Source organism: Leptonychotes weddellii, chromosome 2 (assembly GCF_054177405.1).
Source record: "Leptonychotes weddellii isolate Sample4059 chromosome 2, ASM5417740v2, whole genome shotgun sequence".
NCBI lineage: Eukaryota > Metazoa > Chordata > Mammalia > Carnivora > Phocidae > Leptonychotes > Leptonychotes weddellii.
In genome coordinates this window covers 36,507,875-36,533,454 of record NC_138370.1, presented here as the reverse complement: position 1 = coordinate 36,533,454, position 25,580 = coordinate 36,507,875, and the positions used below count along the sequence as shown (strand labels likewise).

General features: G+C 39.8%; 1 protein-coding gene across 1 annotated transcript in view; it reads right to left on the bottom strand.

Moving 5' to 3' along the window:
• PIWIL2 (piwi like RNA-mediated gene silencing 2) overlaps positions 1–25,580 on the bottom strand; it is a 69,380-nt gene that overhangs the window by 28,276 nt on the left and 15,524 nt on the right. Inside the window, exons 10-19 of the mRNA XM_081813056.1 lie at positions 22,020–22,208; positions 21,130–21,214; positions 20,345–20,434; positions 18,120–18,260; positions 14,791–14,904; positions 13,604–13,792; positions 11,114–11,215; positions 10,419–10,535; positions 9,750–9,838; positions 8,716–8,821 (exon numbers count right to left, since the gene is read on the bottom strand). Coding sequence (XP_081669182.1) covers positions 8,716–8,821; positions 9,750–9,838; positions 10,419–10,535; positions 11,114–11,215; positions 13,604–13,792; positions 14,791–14,904; positions 18,120–18,260; positions 20,345–20,434; positions 21,130–21,214; positions 22,020–22,208 — 1,222 coding nt within the window. The remainder of the gene's footprint in view (positions 1–8,715; positions 8,822–9,749; positions 9,839–10,418; positions 10,536–11,113; positions 11,216–13,603; positions 13,793–14,790; positions 14,905–18,119; positions 18,261–20,344; positions 20,435–21,129; positions 21,215–22,019; positions 22,209–25,580) is intronic.

Genomic DNA, 25,580 nt, shown 5'->3' with positions numbered 1-25,580 from the left:
GAGTCTGATGCTTAAGTGACTACGCCACCTAGGTGCCCCAAGTGTAGCAATTTTAAAAAGTGTCTGATTACTCAAATATCTGAATCCTATGTGGATCAGAATCAATTATCTGTTTTTTTATTTGTTTGTTTTTAGTCACTTCATTTTCTCTCCTTGTGTTATTAGTTATTATTTTTTTGGTAGGCATTGTGGAAACATTTTGATGCCTAAGATAATGTTACCTTTCTTCAGAGGATTTGTATTTGCTCTGGCAAGTGGGTAGTGAAACTAGCAGTCAAGTTCACCTAAATTCATATTCAGGGACTGACATGATTCAGAGTCAGTCTACCTATAGTTCTTCTTTACTCCTAGTCTGCAGCCTTTTAGATTCACAACCCAAAGAGTGGGAAAGTATACTCAGGACCACCACTGATTTAGGGGCCCTGGCCTCCTGTTTTTGATCCTTAGAGACAAATGTGCTAAAGCTTTTCAATATTTTAGCTGCCGCTTTCAGAATTAGCATATGCCCCTAGGGTTTCTGTCCTTTTGTATCTTGGCTTTCTTATTCTTTTTTCTTCATTAAGTCTTCAATTAAACGCAAGTAGGTTTTATATATACACGTATATATATATATATATATACGTATATGCATATATATATGTCCTTGTATATATGTATATGCATATGTGTATGTATGTAACTATACCTACCCATACACACACATATGTGTAGACATGTACATGTAGGTATATATTACACATATATTCCTTTCTAAAAATTATATGCCAAACATAGCATTTATAAATAGTGTTAATAGAAATGAGGTTAAGCCTGGAATGATGTTTTAATACAGAGAAGATTTAAGTATGTTTCTTCCAGGCGTCTGGGGTATTAGCACTATGAGAAACTTGGGAACACTAGCATTCTGGGTCATTGTATCTGGTTTCAGGAATAGAATAATTCAAAGATGAACCGTAGTTTGCTCTAAGGGTTTATATACCACTGACTCACCCTTATTCCTACAATGTAGCTCTTTAGGGCACCAAACCAAAATGTTGGAGGTTTCCTAGTGTCATCTAAACTTAGTGAGTCCTAGGGGCGCCTGGGTGGCTCAGTCGTTAAGTGTCTGCCTTCGGCTCAGGTCATGATCCTAGGGTCCTGGGATCGAGCCCCGCATCAGGCTCCCTGCTCAGCGGAAAGCTTGCTTCTCCCCCTCCCACTCCCCCTGCTTGTGTTCCCTCTCTCGCTGTGTCTCTCTCTGTCAAATAAAATCTTAAGAAAAAATAAATAAATAAACTCAGTGAGTTCTAGACTCTAATCACTGTCCACCTGGAAAACTGCAAGACTGTCAAAAGTACTCCTCAGGAAACTGAATGGGAAAGAAAGGACCTTGAAAAATCTGCTCCTCCATAAAAGCAAAAATGGTCAAAATCAAACTTTCTGGAATTGTGGATACTAACCAGAGGTTTGCAACAATCTGAGGAGCATTTACTCAATAAAACCAGCTGAATCTCACAAGCTTTACAGTGTTTTAACTTGCTCTACTCACATCCCCCTTTCTCTGCAGTAGCTGTCACATTTGTAGCCTCAACTACTATGGTAATTGTGAAAATAATGTAGCAGTCACTGGAGGAGGCAGAACACGTTCAAGACATTTAAAGAAGTATTTGTTCAGTCATTAACTTATCACTAAGCTAACCAAGGGGAAATTTTCAATGCTACACATAATCTAGATTACAGAGATTATAGAATCAGGCCAGAAAAGTCATCAAAGAACAACAACAACAATTCTTGGGAGTGGAGATTTAATTTGCAGAACTGCCACATTATATTAAAAATGTCTCATTTTCAACAAAAAATTATGAGACACATCAAGAGAGAGTAAAATATGGCCCATTCACATGAAAAAAAAAAGTAGTCAGTAGAAACTGCCTGGGATAAACCCAGTTGATGACTTTACTGGAGAAGGACTTTAAGCCAATATTTTAAATACTGTTCAAAGAAGTAAAGAAAACCGTATCTAAAGACCTTAAGTACAGGAAATGTCTCACCAAAAAGACCATCAATAAAGAGACAAGTTATAAGCAAGAACCAAATAGAAATTTTGGAGTTAGAAAGTATAATAACTGAAACAACAAATTCCACTAGATGGGCTCAACAGCAGATCGGATCAGGCAGAAGAAATAATCCATTAACTAGGAGATAGGTCCACTGAGATTATCCAGTATGAGAAAGAGGAAGAAAAAAGGAGAAAAATGAATGGAGCCTCTGAGACAGTAAGATGCCATCAAACATACCAAACACAAATAACTGGAGTCTCAGTATCTCAGTAGTACTGACAGGTGAGAGAGAAAGGGTCAAAAAAACTATCTGAAGAAATAGTGGACCCCAAATTACCAAACCTGGTGAAAAATTCAACTGAACATCCAAGAAGCCTAAGGAATACAAAGTAGGATAAACTCAAATTTGATCTGCAACATCAGCTATTTTCTGGGTCTTCAGCCTGCTGGCCCACTCTGAAGATTTTGGACTTGCCAGGCTCCATAAATTATGTGAGCCAATTCCTTAAATAAATCTCTCTCTGCGTGCACACACACCAAACACTCCTGATTCTATTTCTCTAGAGAACCCTAATATAGAATTAGCATACAAAAAGAGGAAGAGAATATAACTATATGAGGACAAAGTTTTTGTACATTACTGAAATTAATTTGGTATTACTGTGAATAAGATTTTTATAAATTAATATGCAGAAAATGCATTTGATAAAATCCAACACCTTTCAACATAAAAATGCTCATCACCTGTCAAAAAAAAAAAAAAGAAAAATGCTCATTAAATTAGGAATAGAAGGAAACTTCCTTTACATGAGAAAGCAAGCTTATGGAAAACTCAGAGCTACCATACTCAATAGTGAAAAACTTGAAATTATTCCCCTACAAACATCAGGAATAAAATAGGGTGCCTGTTTTCACCATTGCTATCAACGTTGTACTGGAAATTCCAACCAGAGCAACTGTGCGAGAAAAAGAAATAAAAGACATCCAAATTGGAGGGGCGCCTGAGTGGCTCAGTTAGTTAAGCATGTGACTCTTGGTTTTGGCTCAGGTCATGATCTCAGGGTCGTGGAATGGAGCCCTGCACTGAGCTCTGTGCTCGGCTTGGAGTCTGCTTGGGATTCTCCCCCTTTTGCTCCCTCTCCCCCCTCTGCCCCTCCCCCTGCTCACATAGGTGTTCTCTCTCTCTCTCAAATAAATAAATAAACAAATAAATAAATAAATAAAATCTTTGTATCCAAATTGGAAAGAAAGAATTATAACTATCTCTATTTGGAGATGACCTGATTCCATAAATAGAAAATTCCAAGAGTTTTTGAAAAAAGAAAAAGCCCTAAACCTAATAAATTCAAAAAAGTGGTTAAGGTTAAAGATTAATACATAAAAACCAGCTATGTTTCTGTACACCAGCAATGGACAATTAAAAAATGAAATTAAGAGAATTACATTTACAATAGCATCTAAAACAATAAAATTCCTAGGAATAAATTTAATCAGGGAGGTAAAATATTTGTACATGGAAACTATAAAATGTTGCTGAAAGCAATTAAAGAAGATCTAAAAAAACAGAAAAAATATCCTGTCTATATATTACACGACTAAATATTATTAAGATGGCAACACCTGCAAAGCAATCTACAAATTCAGTGCAATCCTTATCAAAATTCCAATGGCTTTTTTCTTTCAGAAATGGAAATTTCATATGAAATTCTAAGGGGCCCTGAACAGCTAAAATAATACTCGAAAAAGAAAACAAACCTGGAAGACTCACACTTTCAGATTTCAAAACTAAAAAGAAACAGTAATCAAAACAGTCTTGTACTGACATTAAGAATAACAAACATATATGGACAAAAGAAAAACAGATAACCGGACTTCATAAAAATTTTAAATTTTTATGCATCAAATTAACATTATCAAAAAAGTGAAAACATTCTACAGAATGGGACAAAATATTTGCAAATCATTTATCAGACAAGCATTCTGTATCCAAAATATGTAAGAAAAACTTTACAATTCAACAACAAAAAGACACATAACTCAGTTAAAAAAAGGGGAAAAGATCTGAAAGGACTTCTTCAAAGAAAATATGGACTTAAGCACATGAAAAGATGTTCAACGTTGTTGGTTATTAAGGAAATGCAAGTTAAAACCACAATGAGATACCACTTCACAGTGGCTATAATTAAAAATGGAAAACAAAGCGTTGGCAAGGATTGGGGAAATTGGAACCTCTGTACATTGCTGGTAGGAATGAAAATGGTGTAGCCACTGTGGAAAAGTTTGCTAGTTCCTCAAAAAGTTAAACAGAGAATTACCTTATGGCCCATCAATTTCTCCTAGGTATATACCCAAAAGAAATGCAAATGGGTACTCAAATGAATACACAGGCATATTTACAGCAGTATTCACAATAGTTAAAAGGTAGGAACAAGTGCAAATGTCTATCAATAATGGATGGATAGGGCGCCTGGGTGGCTCAGTTGGTTGGGCGACTGCCTTCGGCTCAGGTCATGATCCTGGAGTCCCGGGATCGAGTCCCGCATTGGGCTCCCTGCTCAGCAGGGAGTCTCCTTCTCCCTCTGACCCTCCTCCCTCTCATGCTCTCTGTCTCTCATTCTCTCTCTCTCAAAAAAAATAAAAAATAAAAAAAAATAATGGATGGATAAACACACAATGGAATATTACTCATCCATAAAAAAGAACAAAGTAGTGATATATGCTACAACTTGCATGAACCCTAAAAACATGCTCAACAAAAGAAGCCAGACACAAAAGGTCACATATTTTATGATTACTTCTATATAATGCATCCCAAATCAGTAAATCCAGAGACAGAAAAGCAGAGTAGACATTACCAGTAAGTAGAGTGAAGGGTGAATGGGGAATAATTATCTCCTTCCAGAATCAAAAAGAGGTTGGAACTAGCAAGCAGATATTTTGGTGTGCTTGCTTGAGGTGACACCTGGGTCCATGAAATGAATGGACATTGGAGGCTGCAGCAATGGGTTGAATCTAGACATTTCTCTTGCACCCTCTGAAGTACAAAATGCCTACAAGAATTGTTCTGACAAGAGGAGATACAGAGAATGCAGATGGCTCTGGGGTAGATTCCCTGAGGGGAAAGCCCTGCACATAGGTGGCAAGTCAGACTGACCCTGGTAGCTCCAGGAGGCAAGAAATAGTTCCTGACATAAAGAGACATCTATTGTGGACTGGGCTATGCATACCTGCTGGTAGACATAAATGCTCAAAATACTAAAAAAAAAGGTCTAAAACAGAAGATACTGCACCAATTTGGACAACTCACATTTCCTTGTGACCAAGGAACACATTTTCATCCTCACAGTAACAGTTTGACAGAGAATAGAATGGAAAATTGAAACACTTTTTTGTCTAAAATGGAGGGAATAAAGGCGTGAAGGATTGACTTGCATGCCTTCATGAGTGTGTACTGACAGTCAACATGAGCAGGGCCCAGAGGATGTCTCTCAGACCCTTCTGTGGGGGATCCAGAGAAGAGGGGGTGGAGAAAGATGCTGGTATAACAATACGTTTTTTTGTTTTTCCCATGTGACCTCAACACTCTTTTTTCCTACTGGATCTCAGACCAGAGCTGCAACTGCAGGTGCCAGAGCTGGGATGAACTGTGTATCCATTCACTAGGGCTGCCATAACAAAGTACCACTAACTGAGTGGCTTCAACAGCAGATATGTATTGTTTCACAGGGCTGGAGGCTAGAAGTCTGAGATCAGGGTGTTGGCAGGGTTGGTTCCTCCTGAGGGCTATGAGGGATAATCTGTTTCATGACTCCCTCCTAGCCTCTGGTGGCCTCAGGTGTTCCTTGGCTTGTAGCTGGTGATCTCCTTGTGTCTTCACATCGTCTTTCCTCTAAGTGTATCTGCCTCTGTGTTCAAATCTCCTCCTTTCATAAGGACACGGTCATACTGGATTAGGGCACACTCTCATGACCTCATCTTAACTCCATCATCTGCAAAGGCCCTATTTCCAAATATAGTCACATTCACTAGTACTGAGGGTTAGGATGTCAATACCTTTTTGTGTGTGTGTGTGTGGGGGGGGTATATAATTCAATCTATAACAATCTCTAAGCAAAAAACTAACTGTATTTTTAAACCTTTATGATGAAATTCCTAAGGGCCTGATGGGATAGATCGTGCTTTCACCCCTCTAGCAAAATTGAGGTTCACAGGAAATGCAGCTAAACCGCCTAGTGGGCAAGAGAGCTCACTAATTCTGTACCTGTGTAGCCCTTCCCTATATGAATGGGAGTGGACTAAGGTGGAAGCACCTGCCAGACCAGCATTGCTATCAGCAACCTACACCAGCATAGGAGCCAAACCTAACATTCCTTCCAAAGGTAGAAAAGTTAGGGTATGAATGGAGGGAAGGAAGAATGGTAGCTGAGGATAAAGGAATGAATCAATGGTTATGCAATGAGGGAAATCCAGTATTACATTCATCGGTATCTCAAAACAGGCTTAGAACAAGAGATAATATCATTGCCTGTAGCTTAAGTGTACCCCATGCCTGAAAATGTAGAGCCATGTTGCTGAGACTATTCTTGCTTTTAGAACCTGACAATGTCAAATGAAAGCCTGCAAACATAAGTGGCAAAGCTCTGGGAGATATTTTGGTCATGTAATATGACAATGAACTGGAGTAATTACTCATAACTGAGTTGAACTCTAGTAATGCCTCAGTATCCTTTGACTCACATTTCAGATTATATTTACTACCATACTGCAATGTGATGGGACACTAACCTCGTTGGTTAAAAATCAGTTATATTACTTTAACAAGTCTTCTAATAATACTGATGTTGACAGTCAAATATATTGGGAAATTGGGTTAATGCTTCTTCAGGATATAATACTGATGGAAGAATGAATGGCCTGAGAAAGAACTGGATTAGTTAACCACCAGCTAAATTCTACACTCAAGAGTTCTGCACAAATTTATTGTAAGGAACAAACAGTGGCAAATTGAGGGGGGAAATGTAATTAAATTAATACAAACATATGAAAATGTATGTAACGGCTTTATAGAGCAGATCCATTATTTAAATCTATCCCATCCCCACACTGGCTCCTCCAAATATTAGGCATATTCATAATGAGACTACTGTACAAATGGAATGCAGTGAAAGTGATACTGCATGACTTTCAAGACTACGGTATAAAGGCAACATGATTTCCACCTGGCTCTAGTTTCTTGGAATGCTCACACCTTGAACCGTGTGCCACCATGCTGTGAGGAAGCCCAAACTAGCTCATGCGGAAAGACCACATGAAGAGGCACCAGAGCCCACTGCACCCTGCTCAACTTCTTGACTCCTTGACTTCAGAATCATAAATGCTCACTGCATGTCACAAAGTTTTAGGGTAAATTTGTTACACGGCCATCAAGAACCAAGCAGTGCTCAAGTAATTCACAACCCAGAGAAAGATAAATAAGGATACAACTAACTAATACAAGGCAAAATGTAATAGCCACTACACAGAATATAAACAAGGGGCCCTGGAAAAAATTAATAAATAAACAAGGGGCCTTGGAAGAGGAAGGAACATAAATAAGTCTAAGGGAATGGAGCAGTGGGGGGAAAACAGAAAAGGCTTCAAAGAAGCAATCTTTGAAAAGGTAGGGCCTACAGAAGAGCTTGAAGGGAAAAAATAGCATCAACAACAAGAAAAAGGAAGGTGTGGTAGGACTTGGTGACAAAAGAGCATATATATAGGTCTCCTTAGACAAAATTCAACTTTTTTTTTTTACATGACCTCAAATACTGAAAGAATATTAAACTAACTGAAGGACAGTGTAGGAAACATTAATCTAAAAAGAAATAAGGTGGAGTTCTAGTGACTAACTGTAATCATATGAAATTATTAAATTTTTTGCTGTTAATCTCTATGTGAAGGGCTAACTCTGACCCTGAGAAATGAAAGCCACTTATCAGCACTTTCTTTGATGTACTGGCTAAGGTAAAACCCAATACTTTGCTTGCTCATTGTGCCAGACCCAGTATCAGTTTAATGACAGCAATTCTCCATGGTTAGCATTCCTGGGAGTTCTAGGGGTGATTTACAGGGAGGTCTTTGTCTTGAACCAAAATGAAAAGTGCTTAATAATAGCCATAAAAAGCTGAGTAAATTCATAAGCTTCTTTAATTGCTGAAATTTACCCCCACTTCCCTGATAAGGGCATGAAGATTATGTCTACAGGTATCAGGCTGACAACCTGGGAATAATCATTATTTACCAAACAAAATCAAAGTATTTATCTCTTGTACAAGTAGAAGCCTGAAAGCAGTCCCTCTGAGCTGCCTGTTCAGCAATGACTAACTTTTCAATCTGTTTAGGAGACACCTTCAATTTGGGACCCCTCCCACTAAATCAGAGTTCCTCCTAAAGTGGTCAGATAGGCAGTCCTTAAATACCCTGAAACTTTAAAATTTCTGTTCTGGGGTGCCAATGTGGCTCAGTCGGTAAACATCTGCCTTTGGCTCAGGTCATGATCCCAGGGTCCTGCTCAGTGGGGGACCTGCTTCTCCCTCTCCCTCTGCCTATCACTCCCCTTGCTTGTGCTTGCACTCTCTCTCTAATAAATAAATAAAATCTTCAAAAAAAATAAATAAAATAAAATTTCTGTTCTCCTCACCTCATAAAACTTTTTTAAGGAGCCCACCAGGCACAGCTTCAGGCTATCCACAATCTCCTGATGAGGCATCTGGAATACCACTCGTGAATACCATTTTGTGAGAGTGCTGGGGAGGAGGGAGTAAGAGAGAGAAAAGACAGAAAGATGAAGACACACTCACAGAGGAAGGCCCACGGTCTGAATGTCAGTACACACAGGCTCCTCTATGCACCAATACAACAAGTACCTAGTAAATGCATTTATCTTACAGGTAAAAACACATGGCGATATGGGGAAAGATATACATATATATGGGGAAAGACATATATATGCGCCACACATAGAATGTAAAAATAAAGGCATAATTGTGGTATTTGCTACAAAACTGCTTCCAACTGAAAAAATTTAACCACCTAGATATCCAACAGAAAGCTAGTTAAATAGTGCTCTAGCATACAATAAATTCCATGCAGCAGTTGAGAAGAATTGGTTGAGATTTATTTGTATGGATATGAAAAAATATCAGCAATACACAATTTAAGTACATAAAACAAACTAAGGAATAGTATACATAGTAATATGCCATTTTGTTTACAGATATACACCACCTATATACGTGTTACTATGTGCATAAATGAGAATCTAAAAGTTTGATCTAAAATCAAACCTTTGGTGGTAGTTAATAAAAGACTGCCCATGAGGAAGTTTCACTTTCTAAATTTCTGCAGGTATCTGCATGAGCATGCCTTGTTTTTACAATCAGAACAAACAAAAAAATCCCTCATTCCTGGAGGGGGAAAAACTACTTAAGACACAGCCCCCATTCTGAAGAAGATTACACCACAGCCAGGGGAACAAATTTATAGATCTGACAAGTCTGGTAAATAGACTGAATAAACTAATAGGAAGATAAAGGAGGAAAAAGTTTAGTATACTTTTGTAAAGTACACTTTTACCATAATACAAAATATTCAAAAAGTATTTGCTGGATTTACAGTAAGATTAGGCATCAAAATGAGATAACCAAACAAAATGGCACTATGAGTAGTACTTACAGATTGATGCTCGCAACGAAGCCAACCACAGAGCGCATGCCTCGGCTAGGATCATGGTAAACATCCATCCCAATCACCATTAATTGTTTCTGGGTTAGAAAACAAAAAACAAAAAACCCAAAACAACAAGCAATCCATCACCCCATCTTTTTGTTATCTGCACCCCAAAAGCAACATATGAAAATAAGTTCTGGGAAAGGAAGAGAAAGACTGACATCAACTTGACATTTTTTTAAACACTATGAACAAGTCTGAGATCTAGAACAGGACCAGCACACTTCTGTAAAGGACTAAACAGTAAATAACGTTGGGCTCTATGAGCCACGCAGTATCTGCAGGAACTATTCAATTATAGCACAAGAACAGCCATAGCTAGTCTGTAAAGAAGTATGGCTGTATTCCATTAAAACTTCATTTAAAGACATGGAAAATGGAAATTTCATATAATTTTCATGTGTCAGGAAATATTAGTCTTATTTTGATTGGTTTCAACTATTTAAAGTTATAAAAACCATTCTTAGCACTTGGGCTATACAAAATCACGCTATGAACCATTTAGACCACTAAGCATGGACAATAAAGATAACTCTATGAGGAAAACCAGGAAAACAACTAGGTAGGAGTCTCTGGAGAGCTAAATTGAATGAAGACACATCTCAGCATACTCACCAGAGGAATATCCACTCCCCAGAGCTCACCACCCAATTTACAATTAATCTGAAGTAAAATTTTCTGGGCCACACTCCGAAGCCTGGTCGGCTGACCAATGGTTCGGACATTGATGACCTATAACAAAGGGGCATGGGGAAAGAGGACACTATCAGCCTGTCAGACGATGTAAACAAGCCTGAAGTAAACACTACATTTGTTTATTAAGAAACCCCAGTTAGCAGATAATATACTTTGCCTGACTAGTTCTAATTCTAGGATTTCTAGGCAGGCATGCACACACACATAAATACACCCCCCCCCCAAATCAAAACAAAACAAAAAAAACCACCAAAAAACAAAAACTTTCAAAGGAATCTCATAGAGAATTTTTTTTTTTTTAAACCTACTTAGGAAAAACAGCTTTCCCTTTCAGAGTGAAGCCTATCCTCTCAGAACCCAGTCATGTCAAAACACCCAGCAGCTCACCCACTGAACCAGCAAAAGTAACTCATTTGAGAACATGAAAGCAGCATTTACAAAGAGCATCTGCTTTTAACCAGGTTACTCTAATAAGGGGACTGTTCCACCAGAAAGATTACACGTGATGGCTTCTAATAGTTACTGCAGTCTTTTTGAACACCTGTATACCTCTTTTCAAAGCCTCAAGGGAGGCTATAGTTTCCATCTGTGCCTCCTGCCCAGCTCCCACTCACCTGTGAGGGCACAGGAGCTTGCACACAGCATAGCTTTTTAATGGCCCCATAGAGATCGTCACGTGTGCCCATGATGATGCAAACAACCATCTGTATCTTCCCCTTGAGGAGATAAAGTACATATAAATCAGGCTTTGGAACTCTCAGGGGACCATGATGGGGCTCCACTTGGGGGCAGTCTAAAAGCCTGCAAAGTCATGGGACCCTTAAGGCAGAGGGGGATTGAAACAAAGAGGGTAGGCATTCCAACCCCAAATAGGTCTTTGAACCTTTGTTGGGTTCAGGGCTTCTTTGCACAGATACGGAATATGATACTGTAAATTATCTAGAGCTGGTCCTGACTACCTGACATCTTTCTTAGGAGACTTAAGATGCCTGGAAAAGGCAGGCTTGAAAATTTGCAAGGGTTACTTAGTTGCTGCTTTCAATTCCTTATAATGCTTTTTACCACTCTCTTCAGTAAACTAAGTACCTTATTACATTCATACCACAAAACTGAGGAAACATAGAATACGATACCACAAGAAAGCATTCAGAGCCAAACACAAATAAATGAAGCTATTGCCAAATCCGTAAGTGGCTCTTCCTAACTCTCTGGTTAGGAGATAGAATGATACTGCCTGCAGAGTATCTCATATAAGCATCCTTGACCCCTCACTGTTTAATTAAGAGTTCCAACATTGGAAACAGAGGGTCTTTCAAAGTCTGAAAAAAGAAAAGTAGCACTCAACTGAAATGAAGGTGCCAATTCTTTATGCCAGAAACAGATATTAATGGTAAATCAATAGTATATTATTCCAAATCAAGATTAGTGTTAGATTAAGATCTCTCTGAGGGACACCTGGGTGGCTCAGTCGGTTAAGCGTCTGCTTTGGCCCAGGTCATGATCTTAGGGTCCTGGGATCAAGTCCCACATCCAGCTCCCTGCTCAGTGGGGAGCCTGCTTCTCCCTCTGCCTGCCACTCCCCCTGCTTGTGCTTGCATGCGCTCTTCTCTCTCTGACAAATAAATAAAATCTTAAAAAAAAAAAAGAAGAAGAGCTGAGAACACACATTCTAGTTATCACATCAAAGAACTTCCAAAGTCATGGAGAACACAGGCTGCACATTGCCAGCCTATGGGCTGGACCTATCAAACACATGTAGCTTTTTAGTCCCTATAGTAACTTACATGTGTTGTTGTTGTTTTTATTAACACTTTTTAAATTTTATTTTTATTATTATTATTATTTTTAAGTAGGCTCCATGCCCAACATGGGGCCTGAACTCATGACCCTGAGATCAAGAGACTGAGCCAGCCAGGTACCCGCCTTTTTAAATTAACATTTAAACATAAGGAGGGGAACATACACACAAATCCAGATCTTTTGCTTCTACTAAAAAAGAAATAAATTAAAAATTAATTTGATAATGCTGTGCTTCTATCTGCAGTTACAGAGTTTACTCTCTTTAGTTCACTATAGCCCCCTCCTAGCCCACTTCACTTGTTTGTGTTATTCATCTGGCTCCTGCAGATATTCTGAGTTTGTGACCCCTAACAAATAATAAAACAGCATGCCCTAAAGACGACAGAGACAAGACCAATATGAGTTAAGTTTGGTAAACATGATGAATGAACCTCATATCCACGCTGCATGAGAACTGATAGCAGTACACCCTCCTAAAGAGAACGTGGCAAGTGGTGAGATGCGGGAGCTGATGTACTACACTGGGTTATTCTTTTGAAAGCAGAGCAGAATTATCCATGATCAGGCCTAGGGGGAGGCCACGGCAGACTACAAGCCTGGGAAACCAGGAAGAAATTACAAAGAAAGAACACGAGGGTGCTGTTGTGGGTGATCACCCAGAGTCGGGGATCAGAGAGATCCCAACATAATCTCATTCTAGTACTGCTCTCACAAGAAAGGACTCTTCAAGTCAAAGACTAGTTACTTCCAAAAACTTTTCCTCTGCTTTTGTTCCCTCCTTAAGCTTCTTCCTGTTTTGTGTACGAACAGATAAGAACTGCAGGCCTGAACTACTGAGTTACGGAGTGCTATGACCTGCTCACCTCCAGTGGTCCTGATTGGCTGTCAGGACAGAGCCGATGGGCCAGGTGCCAAGTTCATCGCCAGAGCAATTCAAATCTTAAGCCAGACCAGACTGTGACAGCTCAGTACAGAACTGTGCAAAATGGCACCGGGCCCAAAAAGTTGCTTTAGGAGCACAACATGTTCTATATAGATAAGGAACTAAAGTTAAGTCAGCTATTCTGTCAATTATGTGAAAAAAGAACATAAGAGTGAGGCTGCCAACACATAATGAGAGAAGCAGAATTAACCAAAGAGCATAAAGATTACTTACACTTAGTTCAGTATTTCATGTGTACATGAGTAACACACAAGTTTCTGGGCATCATAAACAGCAGACTGATGACCAAGATAATTTAAGATCAAGTATTCAAGTATTTTAAAACAGGCATCCTATAAATATACTCAAATTAATTTATTACCTCAACTCCTAGCATGGATTGAATGGTTCTGACATAGGTTTCTATTCGATCATCCTTTAGTTCAACCCAGGCTGGTGGGCTCATACGCATACCAATGGGGCCAGCTATCTTCTCCAACATGTTAACCAGTTCTCGGGCCTGATCCATTGCTCTCTTTGGGTAAAACAGTGCCCAGAAATGCATGGGGACCTAGGAATAACCACAAGCTATTTTTAGCACTTCCCACAACTTAGACACTCTGAAGTCACACCCAGGAGGTATTATTCTAGAGAACAAATTGCTTATAACTCTGCTTGAGTCCTTTCTGATCTAATTCCTGTAACTAACAGATATACGTGGTAAGTAAATTGGGGGATACTTTCACAGTGGAATACTATGCAGCAATGAGAATGAAAGACCTACAACCATATCTAACAATATGGATGAAACCCACCAATGCAAGGCTGATGAAATTAAGCCAGACGTAAAAGAATATATACCATATGGTTTCATGTATACATCAAGTACAAAAACCAACTGAAATGAATCTGTGCTGTTAAAAGTCAGGATAGTGACTACTCTTATAGTTTGTAAGGGAGAGGTAGGTAGTAACGAGGAGCTGGAGGGATGGCTTCTGGGGCACTGATAAAGTTCTCTTTCTTAACCCTTGGTGTGGATTACATAGATTTTTGAACCTTTGAAAATTCATCAAACTTAAAATTGTAAGTATACTTTTTCTTTAAACATACTTCAATAAAAAGTTTTAGAAACAGATGTGAGTACTTTATGCATGGCCAAAAAGACCAGGTTAGCCAAAAACATTTAAAAATAATTATATACCATTTTGTCCTTTAGTTCCTTTGGTGGGGGCTGTTTTAATTATACTTCTTTCATGGATAAGAACATCTTTCAGGAACCCCCAGGGAAAAGCGGGGGAAGATAAAAGGGAGAGTGGCTAAGAGGCTGGCACTATATGAATTACCATAGCAATCTATTTCCTTTTCCTAAGTTTATGGCCAACCAAAGTGCTTATCTCTAACAACTTATCAATTTGCTCTATTTGGAGGACCCCAGTTTAATAGATAATTCAGGATGGGAATTCAGTTGGTACTCTCCCTCAAAAAGAAGACACTGAATCATTCCTGCTTCTTAATTTCCATACTTATAGGAATACTGGTCCTCTCTTCACCACCTCAAAAGTCACTTACAGTCAAGATGGAAAGGTCTCTGGTTACTTCCTTAATCCAGTTTAGTTCCTGAGATGTGATAAATGAAGTATTTCTTAAGTTAATTCTTTCCATTGGCAGAACACGTCCTTCAATCTAAATAACAAAACAAAGCACCCATGACATGAGCCATCTGCAAACACTACTGATACTGTTCTCTCTCAGGCCTGGTCAACTCCACTATGTAAACCTGTCCCTGTAATAACTTCCAAGAACGGCACAAAAATGAAACTGCTAGCAGTGAGTGAGTCTAGGCCAAAAAAACTCTGGACAAATACAGGTAAAATTTTTATAGACATGGCTCTTCAATTATTGAAGCTTCTAACATGGTCTCCCAAGAAAGGGATTAGAAAGCATTGCCTCTTCAGAAGTAGAGAATGCATGTAAAAGAACTATAATTTCAAGATAAATAGGAAAATAATTTTTAAAAATATTTTAAGGGACAAATTGAAAGAAAATTAAAAGTAAAATTTCTTAATAAGGCTGAACATAAACTACTACACTTTAAAAAGAAAAACAGGAAGGAAAGATATAAATATAATGAAAGAACAAATTAAAGTTAGGAATAAGTCAATCAAATCTAAATATCCAAAAATAAGAAGATAATTAAGCTGATGATATAACAACATGATGGACTACTCTGCAATCATTAAAACTACTCTCTAACGAATATGATCTTGTTTTAAAAAAAAAATAGTAATGTACGCATAATAAAAACTGGATGAGTCTATACTTAGTGGTGATTATCTCTGGGGATGCGTATTTTTTACTATGATCTCTACCATTTGCTTATTTAAAAATAACAAATACTGGGGCTCCTGGGTGGCTCAGTCGGTTAAGTGCCCAACTCTTGATTTTGGCTCAGGTCATGATCTCGGGGTTGTGAGATGGAGCCCTATGTCAGGTTCTGTGCTCAGCGGGTGGTCTGCTTGAGATTCTCTCCCTCTCCCTTCGTCCTCTCCCCATGCTCTTGCACAGGCACTCTCATGTGCGCTCTCTTTCTCTCTCGCTCTTGCTCTCTCAAATAAATCAATCTTTAGAAAAATACTTACTTTATCTATAACCAAAAAAAAAATTAATGAGTTTATTAACATAAATAACAATAGCAAGAGTAAGGAATCAAACTCATGATGTGAAAGTAAAAAACTTTTGAACTTTTCTAGAAGGCAATTGGCAATATGTAATACGTACTAAAAACATAAATGTCCCCTGACCTAATAATTCCATTTCCATAAATCTATGAAAATAAACAACATTACAAAGACTTAGTTACAAGGCTGTTTACTGAGTATTTCTTTTTTAAGATTTTATTTATTTATTTGGCAGAGAGAGAGAGCGAGTGAGACAGCAAGCGCACACATAGGGGGAGCAGCATGCAAAGGGATAAACAGGCTCCCCACTGAGCAGGGAGCCCGATGCAGGATCATGACCTGAGCCAAAGGCAGACGCTTAATGACTGAGCCACCCAGGCACCCCTGAATAACTATTTCTAATTTAGAAATATTAAATTCAATTTGAATGTAAAAGAATAGAAAATTGTTAATAAACTATCTAGCAGCAATTAAAATGTTTAGAAAAATATTAAACAACATGGAAAAACATTCTAAATATACTGAGGGAAAAAAAGAAACCATATGAACACATGCCGTGTGTGAGTATGCATAAGCACGCAAGCATGCACACGTACACACACACAAAAATCCACTGAAGGGTATGTACAAAAATGTTAACAGTGGTTATTCTCAAATAGAAAGATGAACTTTTTTCTTCTTTGGCTTATATTTTCTACATTTTCAAATTAATATTTAATAACACGAAAACATGTTCAAAATATAATATTAAATGAAAAAGAAAATGTAAAACCATATACAATATAATTACAGCTTTGTGAAAAAAAAAAGATTTATTTTCACAGAAAAATGTGGAGGAAGGATATACATTGAAGTATCTTTTGTACATATCTAAAATAAAACACTGAGGGATGCCTGGGTGGCTCAGTGGGTTAAGCATCTGCCTTCAGCTCAGGTCATGATCCCAGAGTCCTGGGATCAAGTCCCACATCAGGCTCCTTGCTCAGCAGGGAGCCTGCTTCTCCCTCTCCCTCTGCCTGCCACTCCCCCTGCTTGTACTTTCTTTCTCTGACAAATAAAACCTTTAAAAAAAAATAAAATAAATCACTGAGATATCATCTTTGGATGATGAAATTACTGATGTTTTTACCTCTTTCTTTACTTTTTGTGAGGTTTCGACATTTTCCTTATTGACTATCCATTACTTTTATTTAAAAAAATTTTTTTTAACAAGGAGTCAATTCAGAGTACAAGAGAACTAGAGAAAAGGGAGAATTAATTATTTTGGTATAACCTCAAAAGAAAGGTGAAAAGTAATAATAGCTAATGTTTATTTAGCACTTGCTATGTGTCACATATTATGCTGAAGATGTTACCATTTAAATTCTTATAAGTCAATCATCCTCATTTTACAGATAAAAATACTAAGAGATACTAGGCAATTTGCTCAAAGTAACTACGATGGCAAGTGGTAAAACTGAGATTCAAAGCCAAATAAATGGATAGAGAAGGGCAAGGACTGCACACTATCTCACACTGCCTCTGCCCTATGGATCATGCCGCACAAAATACAACATAGCAGACGCAGGCAAGATGCAGGCAGAAAGGGCCATAAGAATCAGATGGTGTAAATCCAAAACTCTCTATGCCTATGGAAAGAATGACAATAGTATATTCAAGAATCACAAGTTAATTACTGGGAAAGAAAAAAAAAAACTTGGAAAAAAAAAGGACATACAGAACCTTAAGAATTATCTAGATTAGAAAACTGAAAATGAGGTCATTTTTTTTATAAAGACTTATTTTTTTTAGGGGGGTGGGGAGAGGGAAAAAGAGAATGTCAAGCAGAATTCCTGCTGAGCGCAGAGCCCAACAATGCAGCATGATCTCACAACCCTGAGATCATGACCTGAGCCAAAATCAAGAGTCAGACGCTTAACCAACTGAGCGACCCAGGCACCCCAAAAATGAGATAAAATTTAAGTCAGTATTCCTTTTACTATCTGTTTGACTGAAAATTAACAGCTCAGATCTCTGTGAAATACAGAAGAAAAATCTCTAAGAGATACTAACAAATTAAGAGAAGAAAATTCAAATATTATGACTAGGACCCCCCCCAAAAAAGTGTACTAATAGAGCAAAACTCCAAAATAAAGATAAGAGAGGAAGCTATCACCTACTTCACTAAGCTCTTAAAATCACTGTTCAATGCTGTTTCCTACTTGGCTACGTTCACTTTACCTTATGTACATCCTTCTGCAGACAGAGTCCCCAGCGTGCCAATTCATTGCTGGCTGTCTCATTCTTTGAAATTCTCTGGAGCAAGCATTCCAAAGCATTATGGTGCTGTTTGGGGCTCAGGTTGATCTGCTGGGTCAAATCCTAAATAGATTTAAAATGGAGATAATAAGTTATGAGTATTAGTTTCTCCAATATGAAGTTAAACCCCAATATGCCTAAAACATTTCCAAAAGAAAACCTCCTTTCCACTGAAATCTGTAGACATTTTTAAATACTCCAAAAATTTTAATAAACATCTCTCAGGAATGTAAATGAAGTATACGGTTAAAATTTTAATCATAAAAGTAAGAATTTGAAATGTTATTGTTTCTTTCTCCCACATGACAGCTAAATCTTACCTCTTTCTCAAAACCATGTTCTGAATTTAAAATTCCTAAGAAATTCAGGGGCGTCTGGGTGACTCAGTCAGTTAAGCATCTGCCTTCGGCTCAGGTCGTGATCCCAGGATCCTGGGATCCAGCCCTGCATCGGGGCTCCCTATTCAGTGGGGAGTTTGCCTCACCTTCTCCCTCTTCCTCTGCCCCCCCCAATTTGTGCACTCTCTCGCAAATGAATAATTAAAATCTTACTTAGAAATTCTATGAAACAGGAGCAAAAGGGGCTTGATTACACCTATTTAATATTTGGGAAAAATAGGGGGAAAAATGTCCTGTGCCAGGCAGAGCCAAACATAACAGAACGGAAAACCAGATCCAGTTTTATACTTCATGTCATACTACTACTGTATTTAATGTCATCATAAGACAAGTTTTTGGTCCAGTGTTTGGTCCATAATTCGTGTTTTCTAAATGTTGGTTTTTTTTTTAAAGATTTTATTCATTTATTTGACAGAGAGAGACACAGCGAGAGAGGGAACACAAGGAGGGGGAGAGGGAGAAGCAGGTTCCCCGCCGAGCAGGGAGCCCGACGCGGGGCTCGATCCCAGGACCCTGGGACCATGACCTGAGCCGAAGGCAGACGCTCAATGACTGAGCCACCCAGGCGCCCCACTAAATGTTATTGTTAAATGAAGACCCAAAGGTACACATAAAGATTCTGAATCACATATGTGAGTTCTTTACTCTTCTGGGACCAAAGAACTGTCCAGTTGTTGTTCCCTATGAGGCAGTCATTACTGCCAGTCTGCGGGGCGGCACAGATAGCTCTGTGATCATAAAGTCATTAGGTGACTGAGTGTTGTAAGGAAGGAGCCTTGACCTACATGCTAAACAGAGAAGGAACGAAGGTAGACATGAAAGAAATCTCTTAAAGATATGCTAAGCTTCACTTCGGGCTCTTTATGATGTTACTGAAAATAGTCTGTGGCATCGGAGACAGACATGGGTCCAAGGGTGACGGACAAGCGCTGGGAGAGTGAGACAGCACAGGAGCTCGGGTGTGGAAAGCCCCAAGCGCTGCAGACAGAGTGGAGGTGAAGTGCTTGGGCTCTAGACTCATGCTGCTGCCCACATCTGTGCTTCTCAGCTACTTTTTTTTTTTTTTTTTAAAGATTTTATTTATTTATTTGACAGAGAGAGAGCGAGAGCAGGAACACAAGCAGGGGGAGTGGGAGAGGGAGAAGCAGGCTTCCCACAGAGCAGGGAGCCCGATGCGGGGCTCGATCCCAGGACCCTGGGATCATGACCTGAGCTGAAGGCAGACGCTTAACGACTGAGCCACCCAGGCACCCCCTCAGCTACTGCTTATGGAGATTCAGCCCAACACCTCCTGGACACTCTACACCCCACAAGATAAACTTCTATCCTTTTACCTCAGCCTCTGACTTGTTGATTACTTTTTGCTACATTATCTCCCCCACCCCTTTAAATAGACTGAAGGCTTGTAGGAAGGCTTGTAGCACTAGAAAAACGCAGTGCTATCAAAGAACCTCACTTATGATCATATGACCGGTTTACAGTCATCTATCTGATTGGTGGGGGTGAAGACATAATTACTTTTTTTCCTTCTACCTTATAATCCAGTCACTCCACTGTTTTGTTTTCAACAATCTTCAAAAAGGAGCTCCGATCAGCTATTTTAGTGTGTGGGAAGGGACATGGAGCATGTTTTACAGAGAGAACTGGAGCCTGGAAGAACAGACCTGCCCAGGTGATGACACAGGCCTGCCCCCATCTAGCTCAAGCTGTTCTCAAAAAGGTCTTCCAATCAACACGGGCATTTCTCACCTTCATGGCTTTGAAGTCCTTCTTCATCTTCTCAGGGATTCCAGTCATGAACGAAAGCTCAGGTAGCAGCAGGATTTCACCTTTTAGCAGCTTTGAGGAGAGAATGGAGAGGAAAAATAAGGCAGTAAAGACGGTCTTGTTCCTCTGACCTCACAGGACATGCCATGCCCAGGGCTGGGCCTGCAGGGACATAACTGGCACAATAAGGAACATAAAACTCCAGAAAAGAGGGCAGTGAAACACTGCAAGTATTTTACCCTTTTCCCCTCAGTGAGAATACTTATAGCCTGCTGTATTAGGTAAAGAGAAAAATGTTGAAATGGTCAAAAAAAGTGGAAAAACTAGGAAAAAAAACCCCAAAAACTGTCCCTCTTGGGCCTCCAGACAAGCTAAGGCGATACATCCCATCCAGCTGGGGCCTCCAGCTCTTATCTTACCTGGTTGATCTTCAGCCTTCTCACTTAAGACAGAACAGTCAGTGTCAAGGTACTTTCCCCTGGTTCCAGTCCCTGTTAAATGTCTCCAACTTCCCTAATGGATCCAGTGTTTTAATCTTTAGCAGAAAATTCTCCTTATTCCTTAACCTAACTTGCTCATATGGATACTTAGCTCCTCATTATGGGGACTTCAAAAGCAAATCCTACCGCATGAAGTGACACCACTGGCTAGATGAGACAGCCCTGTAGAGTCTTCCCCAACCACACTGTAACCCTGCTCCACGGCTCCCAGCACCATGGATGAAGAGCTTAAGCTAGAAGTGCAAATCTGACACCCCCCCCACTCACCATCCCTTGGTTATTCTGTCTCTCACTGGGCCTGTGGATCAGCAGTGGCTGGTCCTCTTCCTTAATTGTGATCCCATAGTTTTTGCTAGAGCAGGGCAGAGACAGGAAAACATTTCAGAAGCAGCATCACTACTGTATGGCAACATAGCCTGGGTGTCTTAACCAGTACTGGGGTACATAATTTGCATAATACCTTTGTCAAGGATCCACCAGAAACTCATTATAGCATATTTATAACTGGAAAAGGCAGGCTCAAGTTAACACCGCAATTAAATGGAGGAGAAAAAGTCTAACGTCCAGGGAAAAATATGCTTAAATCTGCATCAGGTTGGGGGTGCCTGAGTGGTTCAGTCAGTTAAGCATCCAATTCTTGGTTTTGGCTTGAGTCATGATCTTGGGGTTGTGGAATCAAGCCCCACCCACGTCAGGTTCCACACAGACTCTGCTTGGGATTCTCTCGCTCTCCCTCTCTCTCTGCCCCTCCCCCTGCCCGTGTGCACTCCCCCCACCCTCAAATAAATAATCTTAAAAAAAAAAAAACTCCATCAGGTTGAAAGCCTTGGGCAACTGGAAAGACAAAATGATAGTCAAATGATTAAAGACCTGAATTTCACCCCTCCAGCCAGACTTTTACCTAAACCAACAAAAGAAATATAATTTAAAATCCTGGTATTAATTTATAAAGTAACTTCCAAAATTACTAAAAGAAATGAAACTGTAATGGTAGCATATTCAGGTCAAATCCCACAAACAAGCTCATTCAATCTTAGGTGCGTTACCAATCCAATTATTTTAAAAGCATGCTACTATGGAACTCAATCTCCCACTACAGAATGGTAGCCTATATCCCACAGCCACCCAAAGACCCAAGCCCAGTCTCTTCTTTCCACCTGTAGTATTCCAAGAATGTGATCTCCTTCCCATCAGACATTGTGAAGCTATCTTTTGGTGTCTTATTCCAATCCACATCATCAATACGATAGGTACGATTGTTGTATCGGGTTATAACAATATTGCCAACCAGAAGCTTAGTGCACTCATCCTGGAAGTTTTCTTTGTTCTGCTGATACATGGCATGCCTTTGGAAAGAGACAAAAGACTTCTGAATCATATCTGTATACAGAGAGCACAATGAAAAGGGTGGGGGATGCAAATAAGTACTTCAGGGGGCGCCTGGGTGGCTCAGTCGTTAAGCGTCTGCCTTCCGCTCAGGTCATGATCCCAGGGTCCTGGGATCGAGTCCTGCATTGGACTCCCCGCTCAGTGGGGAGCCTGCTTCTCCCTCTCCCTCTGCCTGCCACTCTGCCTACTTGTGCTCTCTCTATCTCTCTGTCAAATAAATAAAATCTTTAAAAAAAAAAAAAAAGTACTTCAGGGGTACGATCACAGCTATACAGCACCAGAAGGCTCCAACTGTCTCTTTTAAGAGTTAGGACTCTCGGGGCACCTGGGTGGCTCAGCAGGTTAAGCGACTGCCTTTGAATCAGGTCATGATCTGGAGTCTCAGGATCGAATCCCACATCGGGCTCCCTGCCCTCAGTAGGGAGTCTGCTTCTCTCTCTGACCCTCCCCCCTCTCATGCTCTCTCTCTCTCATTCTCTCTCTCAAATAAATAAATAAAATCTTAAAAAAAAAAAAAAAAGAGTTAGGACTCTCATCTCTTTTCTTTTTGACATTACCAAAAAAAAAAAAAACCAAAATCACTAAAAATAGTGAAAAGAGGGGCGCCTGAGTGGCTCAGTTGGTTAAGCATCTGTCTTCAGCTCAGGTCATGATTCCAGGGTCCTGGGATTGAGCCCCGTGCCGGGGTCCCCGCTCAACAGGGAGTCTGATTCTCCCTGTCCCCCTCTCTGCCTCTCCCCTGCTCTCTCTCTCTCTAATAAATAAATAAAATCTTTTTAAAAAATTGTGGAAAAAATGAAAGGGAAATTAAAAACAGCAACTACAAATTAACAACATTCACAGTTTGCCTTCGAATTAGGTACTTTAATCATCAAAACAATTATTTTGTATCATTATTAGGAGAGTCTACGGAGGGACAACAAAACATTCTTTAAACTATATTTGCCCTTTTTAGCTAATGGAAGGGATTACAAATACCTATCATTAGACAGCGCTGGTGAAGATGCTAAAGATGCAGATGACAGACTCACCATAGATAAATGTACCCTCGCGGTAACCTCTAAACAGTGCTGTGAACAAGCCAACACAGGAAACTTGCAGAAAGCATGTCTGAATATGCCCAGAGAGTCAAGGAACGTTTACAGAATGATGCTTGAAGGAGCAATCTGCCAAGCAGAAACGCCAGGGCAGAGGAATGAGTGACATTCCAGGCAGAGGCAGCAGTATGCAGGGGATAAGCAGGGATCTGGGGATGGGGAGGGCAAGGAGGTTGCAGAGGGACAGGCTGCAGGTAAGCAGGGACAGATGTGAATGTCCTTGTTAAGTCAAGGATCAGAGCTTGGACTTTTTTCTGCAGGTCAGTGTCACCCAGGGTAGATTCTTCAGGAACACTGGTGGTCCCTTGAGAGGTTGTGAGAAGGTGTGAAAAAGGTTCCACAATCAAAAAAGTGGAGTCCATTCTGCAAAGTATAACCCTGTTTAGAGACTCACAACATACCTGAACACCTCAGGCTGCTGAAGAAACATATTTACCTTTATTTACCTCCCATGTATTTAACCACGGATTCCTCCCACTCTTCTCCTTTTAACCTCACTGAATGAACATTTATTGCCATCCTGGGCAATTAGTATCCTGCAGAACTCGTCTTAAGAAAGACTGCAGTAAGTGGTGAAAAACCATCAGAGAGTTTAAGCAGTTCAACACTGACGACAGAGCCCATGCCTGGGTTCAAATCTTGTGTCTTCCACTTACTAGCCTGTGAGACTTTGAGTTACGGCTCTTTGTGCTTTGGTTTCCTCACGTGAAAGTGGGGTCAGGGAAGCACCTAACTCAGTGTTGAGAGAACGCAATGACTTTATATACATGAAGCACTGAGAACTGTCCCTAGCACAGAGGACAGAACTGTGTGTTTGCAAACATCACCTCCATCACTGTCATCAGTGCCTGCTACAGGCCAGATGTAGTGTGTGTGTGTGGCACTTTACTCTGTCGGCAGGTTAAATACAGAGAGATGGCTATAAAGATAGTTCACTACAAGGGCGCCTCGGTGGCTCAGTTGGTTAAGACTCTGACTCTTGATTTTGGCTCAGGTCATGATCTCAGGGTCGTGAGATCGAGCCTGGTGTCAGGCTCTGTGCTGGGCATGGACCCTGCTTAAGATTCTCTCTCTCCCTCTCCCTCTGCCCCTGTCACTTGTGCGCTCTCTCTCTGTCTCAAAAAAATGTAGGTTAACTATATATATGTAGTTGTGGAAGTCAAAAGCAACCACTAGTATAAAATCCATATTCAAACACCTTTTAACTTGTAATTTATTTTCAGAACTCTTAATGACAGTTTTTAATATTCTCTCATCAAATCCTTTTCCCCTAAATCACTGTCTTGCATCAGAAAAGGTAGGAGGTTGACATGGAGGAGGAAGGCACAATCAAGAAAAAAGCTAAAAACTGACTGAGGGACACAGGAGATAAACAATATAGGCCTATGTCTTGTTACTCCAATATTCAACATTGAAAAGAAGATAAAAATCAATGATTTTTAACTGCATTTATTTCACTTTACTTTTTAAAAAAAGATTTTAATTTATTTACTTGAGAGAGAGAGAGAGAGAACCAGTGGGAGCAGAGGGAGAGGGAGAAGCAGACTCGCTGCTGAGTGGGGAGCGACGTGGAACTCGATCCCAGGACCCCGGGATCATGACCTGAGCCAAAGGCAGACGCTCAACTGACTGAGCCACTCAGGTGCCCCTTACTTTGACTTCTATACTGGGATTGAAATAAAAAATTAAAATTAAAAAAACTCATGCTGAAAAAAGCCAGACTGAACAACAAAAAAAACAAAAAAATGAGTATATACCATATGATTCCACATATAGAAAATTCTAAAAGATGGACACTAATCTCTTAGTGGCAGAAAGCGGAACAGTGTTTGCTGCCTATGGTGGACAGAGGAGAACAAAGAAAGAGGTCTGAAAGAGACATGAGTAAATTTTACATGGGCAATGGATATGCTCATTATCTTCACTGTGATGTTACGTTGGTATACAAGTAAGTTAAAACTCGTCAAATTGTATACTTTAAATGTATGAGGTTTATTTTGTCAATTGTGCCTTACTAAATCTGAAAAAAGAAAAGAAATTAATGGAATAAAAGATCTCAATGAGACTGAAAGACAGATTAGATTGAGTGTCCAATAATTACTAGTGGCATTTCAAGTTAGTGGGGGAAAAGGATCATTAAAAACCGGGTAAGAGGGGTGTCTGGGTGGCTCAGTCGGTTAAGCATCTGCCTTAGGCTCAGGTCATGATATGAAGGTCCTGGGATCAAGTTTC